Source organism: Falco cherrug, chromosome 12 (genome assembly GCF_023634085.1).
Source record: "Falco cherrug isolate bFalChe1 chromosome 12, bFalChe1.pri, whole genome shotgun sequence".
Taxonomy (NCBI): domain Eukaryota; kingdom Metazoa; phylum Chordata; class Aves; order Falconiformes; family Falconidae; genus Falco; species Falco cherrug.
The window spans coordinates 5,319,765-5,339,830 of record NC_073708.1 but is presented as its reverse complement, the minus strand read 5'-3'; the positions used below and the strand labels follow the sequence as shown (position 1 = coordinate 5,339,830).

At 38.5% G+C, this 20,066-nt stretch overlaps 1 protein-coding gene across 6 annotated transcripts in view; it reads right to left on the bottom strand.

The window, feature by feature from the left end:
• The window catches only part of RABGAP1L (RAB GTPase activating protein 1 like), a 254,855-nt gene that overhangs the window by 199,337 nt on the left and 35,452 nt on the right, over positions 1-20,066 (bottom strand). For all 6 annotated transcript variants that reach the window (XM_055724788.1, XM_055724789.1, XM_055724784.1 and 3 more), the window contains exons 9-11: positions 19,123-19,225; positions 17,299-17,465; positions 11,350-11,494 (exon numbers count right to left, since the gene is read on the bottom strand). In XM_055724788.1, coding sequence (XP_055580763.1) covers positions 11,350-11,494; positions 17,299-17,465; positions 19,123-19,225 — 415 coding nt within the window. The remainder of the gene's footprint in view (positions 1-11,349; positions 11,495-17,298; positions 17,466-19,122; positions 19,226-20,066) is intronic.

Here is a 20,066-nt window from a genome sequence, read left to right as displayed (position 1 = left end):
TCCGCCTCTCACACAGCCCCTGAGCAAGTGTAGGCTGGCGGGCATAGGAAGCTGGGAGGGGACACAGCTAGAACAGCTGATGCCAACTGACCAAAGGGATATTCCAGATGACAGGACGTGATGCTCAGCATAAAAAGCTAGGGAAAGAAGGAGGAAGGGTAGGGGGAATGTTCAGAGCCACGGTGTTTGTGTTCCCAAGTAGCTGTTACGCATAACGGAGCTCGGCTTTCCCGGAGACAGCTGAACACCTGCCTGCCAATGGGAAGTGAAGAATGAATTCCTTGTTTTGCTTTGCTTGCACACATGGCTTTTGCTGTACCTGTTAAACTGTCTTTCTCTCAACCCACGAGTTTTCTCACTTTTACCTTTCCAATTGTGTCCCCCGTTCCACTAGCAGGGAGTGAAGGAGTGGCCGTGTGGGGCTTAGCTGGGGTTAAACCATGACACAAGAGTAGTCTTGAACACTTCAGGAAAGGAGACTGCAGAATCTCTCTGGACAACCTGTTCTCCTACTTGACCATGCTCATGGTTTAAAAACAAACCAACCAACTCAGCCACCAAAAACATCCTTTGATCTAACCAGAATTTCCCAGGTCTCAGCTTGTGTCTGTTGCCTCTCAGCCTGTTACTGTGCACCTCTAAGAGTCTGCCTCCATCTTCTCCAAGTCCTCCAGTGTAGCAGTTGTAGACAGCAATAAGATTCTCCTGTGTGTATTTTGTTCTCCAGCCTGAACTGACCCCAGTCCCTTAACCCCTCCTCGTACATCACGTGCTCCTGCCATCTGGCCAGCTCGGTGGCCTCCACTGGACTTGCTCCAGTGTGTCAGTGACTGTCTTATACTGGGGAGCCGAAAACTGGACGCAGTACTCCAAATGCAGTCTCACAGGTGCTGAAGGGAGAGGATGGATCACTTCCCTGGAGCTGCTGGCTGGGCTTCTGCTGAACAGCCCAGGGTGGACTTGGCCACCTTTGCTGCAAGGGTACGCCACTGAGTCATTTTCAACTTCTTGCTTGCTGGGATCTGCAGGAACTTTTCAGCAAAAGTCACTTTTTATCTGGTTAGTGTCCAGCCTGTCTTGTCCCGTGGGATTATTATACTGTGGATTCAGGACTTAGCACCTGCTGTTGTTGAACTTGATGAGGTTCCTGCCCGTGCCTTTCTCCAGCCTGTTCACGTCCCTCCAAGTAGGAGCCCTGCCCTCCAGCACTATGGACCACTCCCCCCAGTTTGCTGTTGTCCACAAACCTGCTGAGCATGCACTTGATCCCACCATATAAGTGATTAAACAAGACATTTGACAGCATTGGTGCCAATACTGATCCCTGAAAGATACGAGTACTCGATGGCTGCCAGCTGGACTCTGCACCATTGATTGATTCTTGCACACCACCAGTCCAGCCAACCTTCCAACCGCATTATTTTTCACTTACCCTGCCCCTACCTCATTGATTTAATGGTAAGAACACTATGGAAATGGTGTTGGGAGTCCCTGCTAAAATCAAGGTATACAGCGTCCACCACATGCCCCTCGCCCACAGTACTGGCCACCTTGTCACAGAAAGTAATGAGGCTGATTACAATGATTTGACATTTATAAATCTATGCTGACTGTTCCCAATGACTTTGTTTGTCCTTCACATGGTTAGAAGCTACTTTCAGGAGTATTCGCTCCATAACCAGTCCCAGGAACCAAGGTTAGACTGGCCTGGAACTTCCTTCTGGCCCAATGGCATTTGCTTTTTTTCTTTTGGACATTTGCCATTTGCATGAGAGAAATATGGAAGCCTGTACAGATATCACTCGGGCTGAGGGAGAATCTCTGGATGGTAGATTGTGGATCCAGGCTGTTTTGTTACTATACCTACAGACAAACATAAAAGTGTAAAAAGTGGTCTCTTTCAAAAATCTATAGGGACATTCAAAAACAAATTAAAAAAGAATATAACTGAAAAGAAGACTGGCAGCCTACTGGATATACATAAGTTTGTGTCTACTCCATGTAGAAACACCCATTACATAAATTATTCATTACATGAGCAGACTGGGCACAAAGAGTTGTATTTTAAGCAGCCCAGCACTAACCTATTATGTAACAATACTCTATTGACCATTTACAATACACCACCACCCCCTTAAAAAACAGACCCCAACTTGCTGAAGCATGACTGTTCATATGAAAGACCTCTTTGCACTTTAGCAGCACCTTTAGCAAAATAAACTATGGGTCATTATTCTCAATAACCAATAGTTTGGAAAATGCTTCCCAAAATGGCCCACCTTCCATGTAGCAGAGGCACATCTTTGGTCTTAGTCAGATCCAGAACAGCCTGAAAGGCTGTTAATAGTGGAAAACAAATAAAGCTTTCAGAATGACAACAATTACCCTTAATATGTTGGGAAACATGCGTTTGGGGTTTTTGTTTGGCTTTTATAATAAAGTATTTCTAACTGATGCAGTGCCACAGAAGACGCAGTAAAATGGCTGTACGCATTCGGAACACTGTAAAACCACAAGAGGCTTTGACTATCTCCCAAGATAGCAACAGAATGATTAAGATGAGCTTTATGAGACAGCTCCACTAGCTTATCCAAACTCTTGAACTTGGCTAAAGAGAACACAGGTCCTGATCATATAGTCCTGCAGATACTTGCCTAACTTAACCCTACAAACCTGCGGTTACCTCCCTAAGCAGTTCATTCCAAGGACTTCATTACTCTTACTCTACCTGACTGTATCTCAGTTCAGACGTAATTTTTTCTACGGCAAATTTAAGCCAATTACCTTTTTCTCCTAAAAAAATTTTAGCACATGTCACTTCCAAAAAAAACCCCCCAATTTCTGTCTTTATTCTTTCTTCTTTAAAAAACTCTGCTGCTTTGCTCAAAGGACTCCAGACTTCCACTCATTTCTGATTTTTCCTCCAGCTGGTCTATATTTTTTCTTGATGAGAGGTGTCCAATGAGAGGTAGAAATACTGAGGCATGAAGTGTTCAAAACAGAATTACTTACACAGTAACTCTTTTTCATAAGCAAATACCCGACAGAAAAAAAAACAACCATACACACAGAGACACAAAATCTCGGTCTTTTCTTTCCCCTCATTTATTTTGATAGCACGAGGCTATCAAATACAGAACATGGAGCATCCTTAGAGGAGAACACTAGTATTGACAGCAGCAAGGTTGTGTGAAGACTGCAACAAAATACTGTGAGAAACCAACTCAGAAAAAAGTCAAATAGCACAGATGTTCCGCTCTCTGATCAGGTACTTAACAATCTCTTTCAAATGAAAACAAAACAACTATGTTTATTGGTATTTTCCTTTTTTGGCCTGAGGAAATAGATTCCAGTTAAGAACTCTTACTCATGTCAACAAACATTGACATATTGAATAGCTTGAATGTTTTTAATCTTCCCATTTTTACAGTGAAAAAGGGGTTGTTGTTTTTATTTTTGAATGGGCCCTTTTTTGCATCCTACTTCAAAAATTTTCCTTTAAACAATTCTCATCTCATCTATATTTAACACCAATTATATAGTTTTCCTTAAAGAAATCTACTACATCACCTGGAATATGACAGGACCATGGAAGTCAAACTCATTTGTCAGTTAATAAAAAAGGCAAATAAGGCAGAAAACTATACTGTTGTTTCAGAGAGTCCAAGCATGAAAGTAAGTAAGTGAAGTACATCCTAAAATGAGTAGAAATGCATTAATATAGCAGATAAAAATGAACAGGTGGGATTTTGAGCACTGATGTGAAGAAGAAAAAAAGCATTTTTAATGAGTTTTAATTGAGAAGCTGTTACATGTGAAATAAGGAGTAGGTGGAACTGAAAAATAATATAGTTGGAGCAGCCTGAAGGAGAAGGAAATTAGGTCATGAAGATAGGTGGGAATAGAATCTGAATACTTCAACAATGAGAAGTTTGATTTTTATGTAGGAGAAGAACAAAAAAATGAAGGGGGAGCTCAAGTTGGCAGCATATTATCAGGGCAACAAGATATAGACGTTACTGACATGGAATCATTCCATACATACTAGATGAAAGAGGATCGTGAGAAAGGCCACAAAAAAAAGCTGATTTCCATTTATAGGGTAACAGGAAATTATAGAGCATGAACTAGAGCTTTGCCAGGAAAGACAAGAGTGAAACAAAGTTTAAGTCATTAAATTCGTTCTAGTATTAAATTAGGTACATTTTCAGAAAGGTCCAACTTTTCAGTGCATTACAAAATATTTTAATGAACACAAAAAGATTTCAAAGTGCCTTCCAAATGATATATTTATGAAACCACAATCCTCAGTAGATTTTCTAATTTAGAGGGAAAGGCAATAATCAGGAGCAGAAAAATATGGATTTATGAATAGGAACAAAGATGATTTGCATTGAATTCTGCTTACAAGAACCTTCTGTTTATAGGTAAGTTACATCATTAATTTGAAGAAAAAATAATTTGGCAGCTACTGAAGTACATATAAAGAGAGTAAAACTGACAAAGATACCCCAGGTCTTCACTAAAAGCTATCAGTAATAACAAAAAATAGTATTTTTATTCTTAATTCTCTTTTTTTTTGTATTGTAAGTACACATTTTTCACTTCAAATCACTCAAGCAAAAGCTAATGCTGACAAATCTCAAAAATTCTGATTATCTTGCAAACAGTCTGCAAATTTAATTGCTTCTCTGTGTAACTGAAAATCTGGTTCCCCAAACCCCCTACATTTGATAACCTCTGAAAGAGGGTAGAACAGCATGGGATTAGATGTCTCTTTCACTCACTGTATACAGTAACGGGTTTCACATGTTATAAAGAAGTCTGTGCAAAATCTCTCAAAGGATCCATACATCCACTTTGAAACAAACCTGTTGGTTGTGTGAAATGGCCAGCCAAACTGCTTTTTCTTTTTAATACAATAAAAAATATTCTGCATTTAAAAACATATCTTAGTTCTGAGTCATATAGTTTCTACACTGGCCCTTCATTATTGTCATATTAGACAAGAATCATTAAAGAAAGTCAGACAAAATAAACCTTAACTGTGCATCTAAATCTGAGTGTAGAAACATGCGCAAATGTTCTACCTTCGTGTAGTGAACATACAAGTGAGGCACCATGACATATCTAAATTTGATGTACAAATGCTTAAAGCTGAATAAGAGAGTGAAGAAAAATCATCACTTCAGTTCAGTAGTTTTTCTCCCACACAGATGACAAAGCCAACTAAATGCTGCACAGCAGAGGTATTCTTGTAAATATAAACATCTTCCACATGTACTGTGCTGCCTGAAAACTGACATCTTTGAGAACACACAAGAAAATGAAATTTGAGATGTTGCAATTCTAAAGTAATGCAATTCTTTACTCTGTATTACTGATCTACAAATTTGTAGAGTAGTACCTACTGCCATATTTGATATACTCAAATAAAAATATCACCATTATAAAACACATTAAAAATATATATTGCCTGGCTTTTACTTAAAGTGCCAAGGTAGTATGCAAGGCACTGATTATAAAATACTCAGACTTAAAAAAAATACTCGAAAGCTAGTGACCAAAACTAAAACCACAAGATTCTCACTCTGAGGTTAACAATGACTAGTAAAAAGTCAGGGGAAACTGTCTGTTGAGAAAAGTCTTTTTAATCATCTCTATATAATGTGGTTATACAAAGTGGTTAAATAAGAATTTTTTTTATTATATGAAATGTGAAATGCTATGAGCATAGTAGTGCTAGCATGGGGCCACACAACACAGCGCTACACAACACAGCGCTCATGGCAAACCTGAGAAGATCCTCTAGCAATAGTAAGTTCTAATTCCTAATAAACTGACAGAATTGCAAATTCTTTTTCAAATTACTTTCAAAAATACCCCATACTGTTTATAGGCAGACAAGGAAAAGGTAATCACTACTAAAAATAAAGCATCCAAAACATTTCAAATAATCTGTAATTGCTTCCAGACAAGATGCAAACACCAATTCATACTCATTTATTACTGAAAATTGTCTACATTGTACCACAATCTTGAAGTGATTTTATGTAAGTTATTAAAAAAAGGATTGAAATCCAAGAAACAGATTTCACCTATGTACCCAAGGAACTGAAAGCTCCCTTAATCTGAAAGTAATTTTTCCCATAATTCTGCAAGAATAAACCAAAACCATCAAGAGATTTCCCTGCAGCATTCATGAACTGCCAGCCAGAATTATGGAATTATATTTTGCCTTGAACTTCACAAAGTCAGCATGAGCAACAGATTTTATAAAAGAAAGAATCCCTACCTACAATGTGTTCCCAGGTGCACCTTGCAGGTGTGTCTGAGGAAGAGGGGAATATAATACTCGGAGCAAGTCACACATTTCTTAGGGGCCTAGCCTGCAAACCTAGTTTACAAGTGAACTCCAATAGTAATCTAGGTTAGAGGACAGGAAAGAACCAGAGCCACAGGCAAGCAACCTTCCCTGTACTTCCCTCTCCCCACACATCTGGAACAGAAATAACCTTAAAAGTCCCTGTTATTCCATTTCATATACAACCCTGCAATTTCATTAAATACTTCTGTAACCCATAAAAGTGCTTCGAATTCAATTTCAAATACTTGCCTTTTAACAGAAAGGCCATACTTGCCTGAACAAATTTAAATACAACTGTAGCTATCAACAAGAATTGTTACCATTCAGAGCATATTAAAAGAACCAGAGTCTTCTGCACTCGGGATTTTTTCATGTACTAAGGAAGGGATCACATTTTTTCTGGCGTTCTTCAGATGCGCTTGTATTTTCCAACTCATCTCTTAATAGAACTGCAGCAAAGAGCTCTTGTCTGAAGACAGCCACTAGCCAAATAACCTAATGAATTTAGGGTTTATAAAGTTTTAGTTCATTTTTATGGATATAGCAAAAAGACTCCAATGCAGATTTAATTGATCTTGTTTAGGACCCACCAAGGTTACTCTGTATTGGATTACGATAACAAACAGTTCCTATGAATTCCAACAAGCTATTTTTAATTTGGATAAAAAGGCAGAGTGGAGTATTTCTACACTACTAATGTTGTTGTTCTCACTCAGTCATCCTCATTTTTTCACACTATCCCTCATCGTAAACCCCTATTTTATCACAAAATACTCTCAATAGTTCTGACTCCTAAAACACCACCACCTCTACTCCTTTGCTTTTCTGAATCCCAAAAACGGGCTCTACCACCCACAACATTTGACACAATATCCTAATTTAGTCTGGCTGATCATCTCCAATCATTTAGTATTGCCCACTCCTTATCTACTGTACACATCATCTTTTTGTGCCATCCAAAACGTCACACAGATTTCTTTGAAGCTTTCAGGGTCCTCTGTCCTTTCATTTCTATTCTCATTGTCAGACTTCACCATCTCCACACTGAGTTTCCATACCTCATGTTAATTTTTCTACTGTATAATATCTCTTTTTCTTAGAGTACATATGGCTAGAGAGAACACAGAGATAAAGTACCACCCTCTTGAGTTTGTTATTTTTTTCTCTTTTGCTCTTCTTTCTTACTTCTACAGATTCATATTTGTATATAATCTCTTATTATTAAAGGCCAATAACTAAACACCAAACACATTTCAATAGGAATTTTCTCAGTTTAAGTCCACTGTTCATGGATCAGTATCCACTATGCTGTCAACTGCATCCCTATTCAGTTCCTAGCTGTCAGAAAAGTAGTATCTAACCCATCAAGAAATGTATTGTTGCAAGTAAATAAAAACACAAATCCAAGTAACACTGTATTCCTGGAAGTCATCTGAGAGTGTTCTAGAGACAATCTATAAATCATGCTCAGAAACTTCTTTTTGGAGACTGGGTAAGCATGTTATCTTTTACCTATCATGAATTAGCTGTTTCAGGACATCTGCTAAACATTCCGAGTTTGCTCTGCAGGCAATTTATGGATTGGAATAAGAGCTAGTAACCAGACACCTGGGATCACATAAAACTTCAGGGGGGTTAAAAATAATGTGCAACTCAGATACAATTGGTTTAAAGTCTATTTTCTGTTTTTAAACAGAATTGCTCCCACTTACAGTGATCCTTACCCTTCCAACATTATTCTGATTCAAGAAGAAACTCAAATGGAGTTATATCTAGTATTCTCCTAAAATACTATATTATAGTTAAAAAAAAAAAAGGAATAGAAATATTAGAGCAAATGGAAGGTTGTCATTTCATATATGGTCTAAGTATGCACTGCTGCTAAAAGAAGCCAACCTTTTCTCCCCCTTCTCCTTTCTTTCTAGGACTACATTCTCCTGGCAAATGCTTCTGCTGGAAAGCAATTTTCTCCAATCCTCTGGCTCACACATGCAGCCAGCCATTTCATCCTGCCATAGAATGACGTTATGATAAAAACATTCTGTGCAGCTTTGTCTTTTTTGAATAATGCACTATACAAACCATCACTTCTGTACATGTTCTCACTTACTCTTAACACTCCAAAAAGGAGAAAAATTAGTTCAACCAATTGTGCTCTGCACCTTGTTACAAAGTTCTACTTAAAATTAAACATTAATAGTGAACATTTCTGCTTATTGATAAAAATTGAAACTTACATTCACTTTATGTGAACCCTTTCCACAAAATGTAAGAATTTCCTCATTATAGATCTTTTAAAATTATGTTCTGAATTTAACAGAAAACTTCTTATCAAGGAGCGTACTTTACATCCTAGGTTTTGACAAGAAATCATTAATATTAATTATATTTTAGAATTATTATCTCTAAAGCAAGGAACCTTAGATGACTGGGTTGCCAGAAATATCTATTACAATGTTAATATTTTTTTTAAAAAAAAATGAGGTTGACCTGAAAGATCCCCAAGTAGCTATTGCACAATCTTCGCAGAGATCTTAGTTTTTTTATATAGCTGTTCAGATGAAAAATAAAGCTAAAATGAGAAAATAATATTAAAAACTAGTAACGTTACTTAGGGAACATAGGATCACAGCTTTCTATATGCAGTTGCTGCATATTTGAAAGGGACTATGCCTAACACTAGTATAATAATTATTTTAAATCATTATTGTGAAGGGCAGGAATCATGTTTGGCCTTTCATTAAAACAAAAAGAACAAGAATATTGAAAAAAAATGCCTTCTTTCTTATGAACAACTTTATTCATATACTCATAAGACAACCCACTGAACTGTGTGTATGCACACACAAAGAGTACACAGAAACCAGGTAAAGTGCAAATGAGGCATGCATTGCTATACAAATGAAACTGCAACATATAGTGCTTCTGAAGTAAATTAAGTAATATTTGGTGGGCATGTAGGATATATATGAGGATATATAAGGGAAAAAAAAAAAAAGAGAGAACAGATAACAATCAGCAATAGCTGTAATGGGAACACCAGCCTTTGGCTTGTGAAATAGTGAAGTCCTTATAATGCATACCTGCCCTACTCAGGTTGCAAGCAGAAAAAAAACCTATATGGCCAGGTAGCCATTCTTAACAATAATGAAAAGAAAAAGCCTTCTTCCAAGGCTAAGACAAGACACTGTAAATTCAAGGGTTTGTTTTTTTTCCCCCATCATCATAATTAGAACCCTGAAAAGAAAAAGAAAGAAAAAGAATGAAGTGATTTATTTAGAACAACTGCAAATGACTCATTTAACCTGCATATCCACTAGGATAGATAACTTCTAGGCAGAGAACTCTAAATGCAGTTTCCATGAGAACAGAGTCACATCATGATATTTTTAATGTCTTCTCCTAGGAAGTAATCTACATTTAAAATATGGAAACTAGCATTAGGAAGCTAAAGCAAAGTTAAACTTAGGTTCATACCCCAGTGGAATACTTCTACTCTGTAATAAAACAAAGCCATTCTACAATAGCATCAAGAGGACAATATCCACATTATTACTAATTGTGCTACATTCATCAAATCCTGGAACAGTGCTTTACTCTTCCCAGTAGGAAGCAATATAAAAAAAAAAAAGTATTCAAGTAATTACTTAAACCCTATCCTATCAAACAAGCTCCAGAAAACATTCTGACTGTACGACTCAAACATCCAGCAAGAGAACACCCACAGATGTTGAACTACACTACGCTCAACCTGAAGACCCAAATGTCAAGTCTGAAATAATACTTGCTATGAACAGTAAAGCAATCCCAAATACCAATTAAATATAAAAGTTCCTTTAGGGAAAATAGTATTCTTACTATTCAGAAGTGGTACTTGATACAAAGGAGGGAATAATGGTGATAGTCCATGCCCATCCCATTCCCCCAAGGAATCAGTAGGTTTTTGATTCACCAAAGAGCACTTTGGCTGTGGGTTTTGTAAGCCTGGTGTCACCTGGGATAGGTGGGGGGTTTTGTTTGTAACTGGGAGAGAGCAAGCATGTAACTGCATCTGTCTGCTCCCGATTCATCACAGGGCTCGGATTCATATTGCATAAACTAATATCCGACTACTTACCTATAATTAAGAATCAAGAAGGAATTTTTCCAATTGTAGTAACTGAGACTTTTTGTAGTATTGACACAATAGTGCCAGAAATCTGAGGAATAATTTTGTTAACGATCACAAGTTCTGGTAGATGAGATGTCCAGATCAAAAAAGGCATAAAGCCTATTCTGAATGCTATGGGCTAACCCTCAGGAGTACAGGGAGACAAGAGTAGACCAAGGGCCTTAAAAAAAATCCCAACCTACCAAAAAGACCACCAGTGGGAGAGACACTGAGGTACTGTTAGCTTTGGAAGGGGCAGTAAATACACTGGGTCCGTGAACAGCAGCAATCCCTGACACGATCCCACCTGAACCAGGAGATATTTTGGTAAACCCAAGTTATAAATGAGGGAAAACAAAGCACATGCTAAGCAGACCGACTGGGAGTGGGGGAATTCCTGGTATGAGTCTGATTGGGATTTTGTTGGTTTTCTTTACGAACAGGCATTTAAAGCCTGCCGTTTCAAAGCCCATTTCAATGCTGTCCTTTAGCAGCACATTCAAAGCAAATGGCTTCTGATCAGAAGACAATCTCTCTAAAAAAGGTTTTCCATCTTGTTAGCAGAGCACATCAGTAACATTTTGAAACATTTTGAAAAAAAATGGACATGCGTCGTCTGCTGCTGCTACTGGAAGAACTCCAAATAATGCGTTGGTAAAAATACCATTACTAAAGAAAAAGAACTGCTGCTAGTAGAAAATTACACGTGATCTTTTTGTCCAGAATAGTTGTACTTCTAACAGACACAAACAGAAAGAATTAAATGAGTAAATTAACAGCAGAAATGTGACAGTACAACCTATGGGAACTATAAGTGCTCATTTATCCTTACCTTCTTCTGCCTCATCCTCCTGCGATGACATAGGCCCTCCTCCACTTGTTGGGCTGACCAATTCTTCCTCTCTCGCAGATTCTCTTTGTAGACTAACAACTTCATAAATTGCATCCCCAGCACTTGCGTGGCTCCTTCCTTCAGACTAAAAGAAAAATCGTGTATGTATTAGGTCCCCACTGGTGATAAACACAGTTCTAAGAGCATGCCAAAACCAAACCTAAACACATACAAACAAATCTCCTAACAAGGCTAAACAATAGTTTGGGCAAGGCTCCCTCAGATATCTTTGCAATGGCACATGCAGACTGGCAATAATTGACAGCTCTGTTTCTCCAAGTTTTATAGGTAGGAAATATAAATAAAACTGCATTATTTCCAAAGCTCCCTCTTAAAAAACCATTTTAAGTATTGTTCAGAACAATGATAAAAAAAGCTTCTCATTTTAAATAGCTACAATGAGATTAGGTCAAAGAGAAACCGCAGCGAAAAAAAAAGCTAAGAACAGGAAAAATATCTGAGTAACTGACATCACAGACACAGGAATGGAATGCCTGAGGTTGAGGTGTATGTGTGTGTTTAATTAATGGTAAGAGGTTTTAGTAGGTAAAGACAAGACTAAAGAAGAAACAAAACCTCATGCTTTTTGAAAGCCATAAATTGTGAAAAGCTCCTTTGTAGTGTTTTACTCATTAAAAAACAGAAAAAAATCATACTTCTTCCAGTGAGCATAATTTGTAATATACTGCTTTCAACAGGGAAAAGTATTGGCTGTACCTAGCTATGAAATTTGTGTTTGTAGCCTAAGGTTATTTTTTGTTCTTTACTTTTATATATGTGTGTGTGTGTGCACGTGGACAAATCATCTGTCAATCTAACAGTTACATTAACTTGGAAATTTGCATGTGGTATCTGTAACAATATATATATTTGACATCAGAAATAATTTGAGATCAGTGGAAATAATTTTGTTCTGTAAAAGCAGTTTTTCTTCCAAATCTGTCTCTCTAGGAATTTGCTAGCTTTCAAGGCAAACTACCTCAAAGGCTGGGGGGCAGGGGGAAGTTGTTTATGTTCTTTTAGGTCAAACTGGAAAGGTTCCGTTCAATCAAAGTCTTTCATGTTCAATGGGCTTCCACATGAAAAAGAGTTAGTTACCCACATGTTAAGCACTGGATACAAAGTTGCAAGTTTAAAAATAAAAGCAGTATTAGTTGTCCTCTGGGATACAGTTGTGAACACAATTATTATTGAGTGATTAATACATTTGTAGGGAGTTGTATAAAACTGCAAACTAATGATTGTATTAAATGAACTAGCCCAAAATGTGCTATTTTGTTCTTCGTGCATCTTGCCTAACCAGTTAAAATAAGTAACTTCTTTCACATATTAGAAACATCAAGTTAACCATGAAAAAGAACACAATTTCAGTGAAAGAATATTCAATGTGTTTTAAAAAAACATGATTTAAAAAAAAAATTATAAAGTTGAAAGACTCCATTAGCACCTTTGCTGGAGATCCACATGAACTGCTGACCAGCACTTGCAATTGCAACAAGCTGATGAAATTATGCAGATGGGTAGCTTAAATAGGGACTGCTTGAACTAATACAATACAAATTATTTTTTACTGAGAAAACTTCCCTACTGTATTTTAGATTAATCATTCAGTTCTGTTTCCTTTAAAGCTGATACTCCTTGGAAGCAGTGGCTCCAATTATCAGCCAGTTTTGCTGACTGAACTTCTCATTAAGTCAACTTAATGAACTTCATTCAGGGTGTAGGCATAAATACCCTGCATTTTGTAACATTTAGCGGGACGATATTAGCACCATTATGCCTGTTCTATTCTCACAGAACACCACTATCAAGTAATTACAAAGTACTTGGTTAAATCAATGAAGTATTGATGCCACTAATATTATTAACCATTGCTATCTATAGCCTTTATTTTTGAGGGAATAAGCTGTGAGGTGCTGTGGATTTTGTTGCATGTTACAAGAATTACAAGTGTTCAGCTTGTTCTAGTTAACTGCAAGATGTCTCCCCATACAATGCAAATAATTTGGGGTTTTTGGGTTTTTTTCTGAAGCAGAAATTTGCTATCTACAGGAATCCACCTTTATAAGGATCATGTTCTAGTGATGAAAATGTGCATGAGTAACATAGCAAGATAGATAGATAGATAGATAAAACAATCTAAATCATGCAGCAACCTGCATTTATGTCATTCCTCGTAACTGACTGCACTTCAACCAGTCTTGGTTCAGACTATTAAATCTACCTGAATCCTTCCTTGGAAGAATTCTGCTTTCACTCTGCTAATACAGACAAGTCCCATTTACCCCTTGTAGGAAAATGCCATTTTATTGCTTCCTTTCTTTTGGAACATAAGTAATGGATGCTTCCTTAGTGGAATGGGCACGTTCCTGAGACAGCCCAGATCTGAAGTCTCCTGCAAGGGCCCTGCATGCGAGAACTTAAACTGGGCAGACTGCACGCATGAATTTCTCACCCACAGTCAAACATGCTAAATTTGCACAATGACGGACAGCATTATCGTCAGGATTTTACATCAGCACAAAATTATACTACAGGACTCATTGTCCTGCACAGAGAAGCCACCTCTCTTTGGAGCTGAGGCTTTTGATATTAATCTGCTGTTATATTCCCTAGAGTCTACTTATGCTCAACTGCTTTCCCAAAAAGGTCACAAATGGCTGATCCCAGTGCTGTTTGCAATGTTATTCTCCCAGGAGGAAGAGTGCCCTGAGGTACAGTGCCTTTCACAGTATTGGCAGGGCAGGAACAGCTATTGCAATAGTCCTGTCCAATGGATAATCAGCTAAATAAGGACTTGCAACAGGTGAACCAGAGAGATCCTGTCATCCATAATCAGGACCTCTTCTTATAGAAAGATTACAAAGATTAAAAGCATTTGTTTCCCAAAAATCTGTGGAACAGCTCCTCAGAATTTTACGGCAGGAAGAAATGCATGTGTTTCTTCAAAGAGGGGAGGCACATGTGTTTGTCACATTATAAGGGGTGAGAAAGAAAAAAAGAAAGCATCCATGTCACTCAATTTAAAATGGTACAGTTGTAAGTGATTTAAAAGGAAAGCTTAACTGATTATAGATAAGTATCAAACAGCTGAGAATGTAATATTTTCAAGTGTATTTTCTTTAAATTCAAAACGTAGATCATCTCAACATTTGCATATGACAGTTGGTTTTCCCAGATTTTCTTAAATTCTAAGTTGCTATGCTAATCTCTAGAAGAAATACAGAAACATCATTGCATGAGATTTATTTACTCACTGTTAAACACAGCAGCACTTTTGCCATGTAATATCAACATAGCTTGCTTTTTCAGACCTATTACTATACCCCACAGGAAGACAACAACTCAAAGATTCCCATTAGGCTAAGTAAAATTAAATCACCGCTCTTTGGTTTCATTAGTTAAAGATGATGGACACTATTCCAATACAAATGGCACAGTACGCTTCTGCTGTTCACATTTTCAACCAACACCACAACAGAAGCCTTTAGAGAAAGCAAGTCACCAGCTGCTGCAGGAGCATGCACTTGCACATCATCCTACAATGCTAATGGGTAGGCAGAGATACTTTATGTACCTCACAATGCCAAAAACAGAAGAGACTTCAGCATTGAAGTGGGTGGACCACTTGGAAAATAAGGAATTGGCTAGATGGTCACACTCAAAGAGTTTTGGTCAATGGCTCAATGTCCAAGAGGAGACTGGTGACAAGTGGCATTCCTCAGGGGTCCATAGTGGGACCACTGCTGATCAACATCTTTGTCAGTGACATGGACAGTGGGATTGAGTGCACCCTCAGCAAGTTTGCTGATGATACCAGGCTGTGTGATGCAGTTGACACACTGAAGAGAAGGGATGCCAACCAAAGGAACCATGAAAGGCTTGAGAGGTGGGCCCATGTGAACCTCATCAAGTTCAACAAGGCCAAGTGCAAGGTCCTGTGCACCTGGGTCAGGGCAACCCCCAGTATCAACACAGGCTGGGCAGAGAATGGATTAAGAGTAGCCCTGAGGAGGAGGACTTGTTGAGCTTTTTGTCCACCAGCACCCCCATGACCTGACAATGTGCACTTGCAGCCCAGAAAGCCAACCATGTCCTGGGCTGCATCAAAACAAACATGGCCAGCAGGTTGAACGAGGTGATTCTCCCCTCCACCAGCAGTACCACATTCAGTTCTGGGGCCCCCAACATAAGAAGGATATGGACCTGTTGGAATGAGTCCACAGGAGGGCCACAGCAATGATCAGAGGGTTGCAGGACCTCTCCTATGAAGTCAAACTGAAAGAATTGGGGTTGCTTAGCCTGGAGAACAGAAGGCTCCAGGGAGACTTTATGGCAGCCTTTCAATACTTAAAAGGGCAGTTATGAGAAAAATGGAGACAGGCGTTTTACAAGGGCCTGTAGCAACAGGGCAAGGGGAATGGTTTTAAACTGCAAGAGGGTAGATTTATTGTGAGGGTGGTGAGGCACTGGAATAGGTTGCTCAGAGAAGCTTTGGATGCCCCATCCCAGGAAGCGTTCAAGGCCAGGCTGGACAGGGCTCAGAGCAACCTGGTCTAGTGGAAGGAGTCCCTGCCCATGGCAAGGGGCTGGAACTAGATGGTCCTCAAGGTCCCTTCCAATCCAAACCATTTGATGATCCTGCTCAACAGATAACTATTCAAGAAACATTACCAGATGAGACGGATATATCATCTTTCAGTACTTCAGGAAGAAATAAATGCACATTAATCACACAAGCACAGGACTGGGAAAGCTGACATAAAAGGGAATACACAACTATACATTAAGCTTTACCTTAACCACTCCTCCCCTCTGTAGAATTGAGCAGTGTTTGCACAACCTGGCTACAAAGCCAAACTCCTAGGGACTGACAAACTGAAATACTTCAGAGAAAAGAGTTTTAGAAAACCAGTTATTTCTTATTCTTACAGCCACCTCTCAGCAGCCAGGATTTCCCCTTCTTACATAATAGTTGATTTTAGAGTGAAAAATTGGAATAGTGATTTCCCAAATTTACCAACCAAATGGACTTGGCTTTAGATATCTGCACACAGGCCATGAAACTATAAAGAATTCAATAGGTAGGTTCAAAATTGTTTAAGCCCACAAAGCCAATGACTTATGGACTTATGACTCATTATAATTGAGTTTACATAGCATGCTGGTTTTGGCTGGAGTAGAGTTAATTTTCTTCACAGCATCCAGTATCGGCCTATGTTTTGGATGTGTGCTGGAAACAGTGTTTGTATGTGCTTACACAGGCCTTTTCTGCCTCTCACACCACCCCCAGCACAAGATGTTGGGAGAGGACACAGCCAGGACAGCTGACCCCAACTGACCAAAGGGATATTCCCGACCACAGGACATCGTGGTCAGCATATAAAGCTAGGGAAAGAAGAAAGAAGGGTGAGGGGATGTTTGGAGGCATGGCACTTCGTCTTCCCAAGTAACTGTTATGCATGATGGAACCCGGCTTTCCTGGGGACGGCTAAACACCTGCCTGCCAATGGGAAGTGCTGAACAAATTCCTTGTTTTGCTTTGCTTGTGCACACAGCTTTCGTTTTACCTGTTAAACTGTCTTTATCTCAGTTCACATGGTTTCTCACTTTTAGCTTTCCAATTCTCTCCTCCATCCCACCAGGTGGGGAGCGAATGAGTCGCTGTGCGGGACTTAGTTGTCAGCTGGGTTAATCCGTGACACATAGGCACAGGACATTTATACAGGTTCCACAACCATTACGCATTTAAGCATCTCAAAAACAAACAGTTAAAAGAAACAAACTACTGAGGTGCAGGTGTCATGCTAGCTTTTATAAAGGCCAAATTAAGACAGACAAAAAATGCTACCAGCATCAACTTTGCTTTAAAAAACAAACATGCATTACCTGTTTTAGCTTCATATAAAAAGTTTCTGTGAAGGTTTTTCTGCTGAAGTACCAGAAGCGTTCATTGGCAGGATACACACGCACAATAGTCTCCAGCAAAAAACGAACTGGCTCTACTACTTCAGTAACAACCATATCCACTGCCACAGTCATGAATACACACTTATCTAAAACACAAAAATAAGTCACATACAAACAAATAAGTCAAAGTTCACATTTCTCAAAGCAACAAATGACAAAAGTAATCAGTTTTTCAGATCGAAGACCCCTTCTACAGAATTATTGATTCTATTGCACCTATTTTATTTATCTGAGTTTTACACCCTATATGCCTGCTGTATAGAATGAGAATACGCGTTAAACAGCATACAAAGTGACTCTGATAACTTTTTAAAACAAAGGCAGTATGTCTTTGTTTTAAAGACAGGAGCAAAATGCCATGCAAAGTAAACACCATGAAGATTCCTAATCCCCTTCAGAGAAAAGGAACATGCACAGGATAAGGTCGTGTTTTAAAGTGTACTTACTGCTATCGGAAAAAAAATATATATATATATGTATTCATGTATAGCAAATCAATGTCAAGGATCTCCTAAAGCATTGTTTATCCTCTCACAACACTGAAAAACAATTCACAACATTTTTTGTCTGTGCTGATACCCTATCAGTTAAAAGGACTCAAAACATCTTACACCTCCCAATCCCACTCTCAGGGTCAGACACTCCTCATAGCAGCAAAACATATTTTTGAAGCAAAGCATGGATCAGTAATCTTAACCTGTAATAGCTCCATCTTCCTGATACTTGAAGCATAACTCCAACTTTTTCAAGGAGAATGCAGGATCAGCTGACCAGAGGACAAGACTGATAACACACCAAGTGTATTCTGCAGGTTTACAGTGCAAGAAAAGGTTTGCTGCTTCTGGCAACACTCAGACAGAGGTAGTAACCACTACGTTGCATCACAGCCAATAGCTCTCTTGCTGGAAGCACAGATTTTTAAAGTAACACTTAGAACCAGACAGTACAGACCCCTAGGATCTCTTGTCTTATCAGACCAAAGAGGAAAGCGAGCATTTAAGAAATAAATTTAAGAAAAAGAAGAAAAAAGAAAGAAAAAGCCCCACATCACAAAACCAAACCACACCACACACACAAAGTCAGAGCGTAAAATAGAAACTGTGTTGAGCTGCACTTTGCCTATATGCTACAAGAAATAATGTGGTTTGATGGTTTGAAAATCCATCAGCAACAGCAGTGACACTGGCTGTACATACTCGAATGTGCCTTTAAGCACCTGATGCTTCCTATCCCAAGGCAGAGTTCACGAACGCCAGATTTGCATTCAAACCTTTTACATCACATCGAGAATAAATTCTCACAATAAGAAATGGTGCTATATAATCAAGCACTTCAGTGCATCACTTCCAGCTGCCCCAAGATGAAGGGAATGTAATGCTATTTCTAACCAACTCACCTCAAAACTAAAAGAAAGAGAATAGCAATGCCTACTATTTATACTGCTTTGCTGAGTACAGAAGCTGGAAAACAACTTCTGCACGCTTAGGTCCAAAAAGTCCCAATAACCAGAGAACAGGCACATAAGCCCCAGACATTTAACATCTCCAAATGAGCAACACACAGTTCTATGAACAATTATTCATATTTCTATGTTGCATATATTTATGCAGAAAAGTTCCTACCCACAGACTCTTGGAACATAAGGGCATATGTACTCAGGCATGTGCACCACTATTCTCAGGAGAAAATACATACACCAAACCCATGTCAGGTAAAACAAATTTACAAACTAGATTAAATTACCTTTAGGAGTTTCCTCATTAAGGACTAGAAACATGGGTGCATTAGGATTCCACATTCCAGTAATTACATAAGCCTTCCCATCAGAACTCTTTCCCATGGATTCCTAAAAACAAAACCACACAGGATTATTAGTTATGGTTTGAGATCAAAAAGATTGAATATGGGGAGGGGAAACAGTTGTAGGAACTTCAGAGTAAGATTGTGTTTGCTCTAGACAACACAATCTAAATAAAGAATATGAAATAACGGATTGAGAATGGTTACAGGGAAATGGGAGAGAAGGAAGAAACTTCAGAAGAAGAGAGGAGAAACATTACATAAGAAAATTTAGACAAAATAGTTCATCAACATATTTTTTTAATGCATATCAGAAGCGTGAAAGTGTGGTGGGATGTCTGCCACTCTGCTTTCTAAGCAGCCAAGATGGTTGTTAGGAGAAGATGAATTACAAGAGACTCCATAAAATTAAACTAGCCCCACAGCATACACAGAATTGATCCAGGAAAAAAACCCAAAAAACTAAAAAACAAAACCAAAAATAACTTAATAGAATAAGGCCTTGACAACTCTAACTCAGAGGTCAGTCTGAGTTTTCCCAATCCATAATCATACCTCTGCCAGATTTCTCCCTGAGTTGCTCAGGCATGGACTTAACATTTGTATGTATGCCAATGAACTGGAATTCCAGTCCATAGGAACTTGAGATTTAAAGAGCCAAATTTCAGGCTCTCTACTTACATTCAGGACAAAATGCAGATAAAGTCAAAACAGGCACATATGATGAAGTTAGTATTAATTGTAACGCCTCTAAATCTGGTTAAGATAATCTTTTGCTACACATCTGTTACTTCTAAAAATATTTCTTAGAGACCTGCTGGGAATAATCAAAGTACATGACCTGCACATATGAGCCATTACTAGTATGAGGCAAGTACATGGCTCTT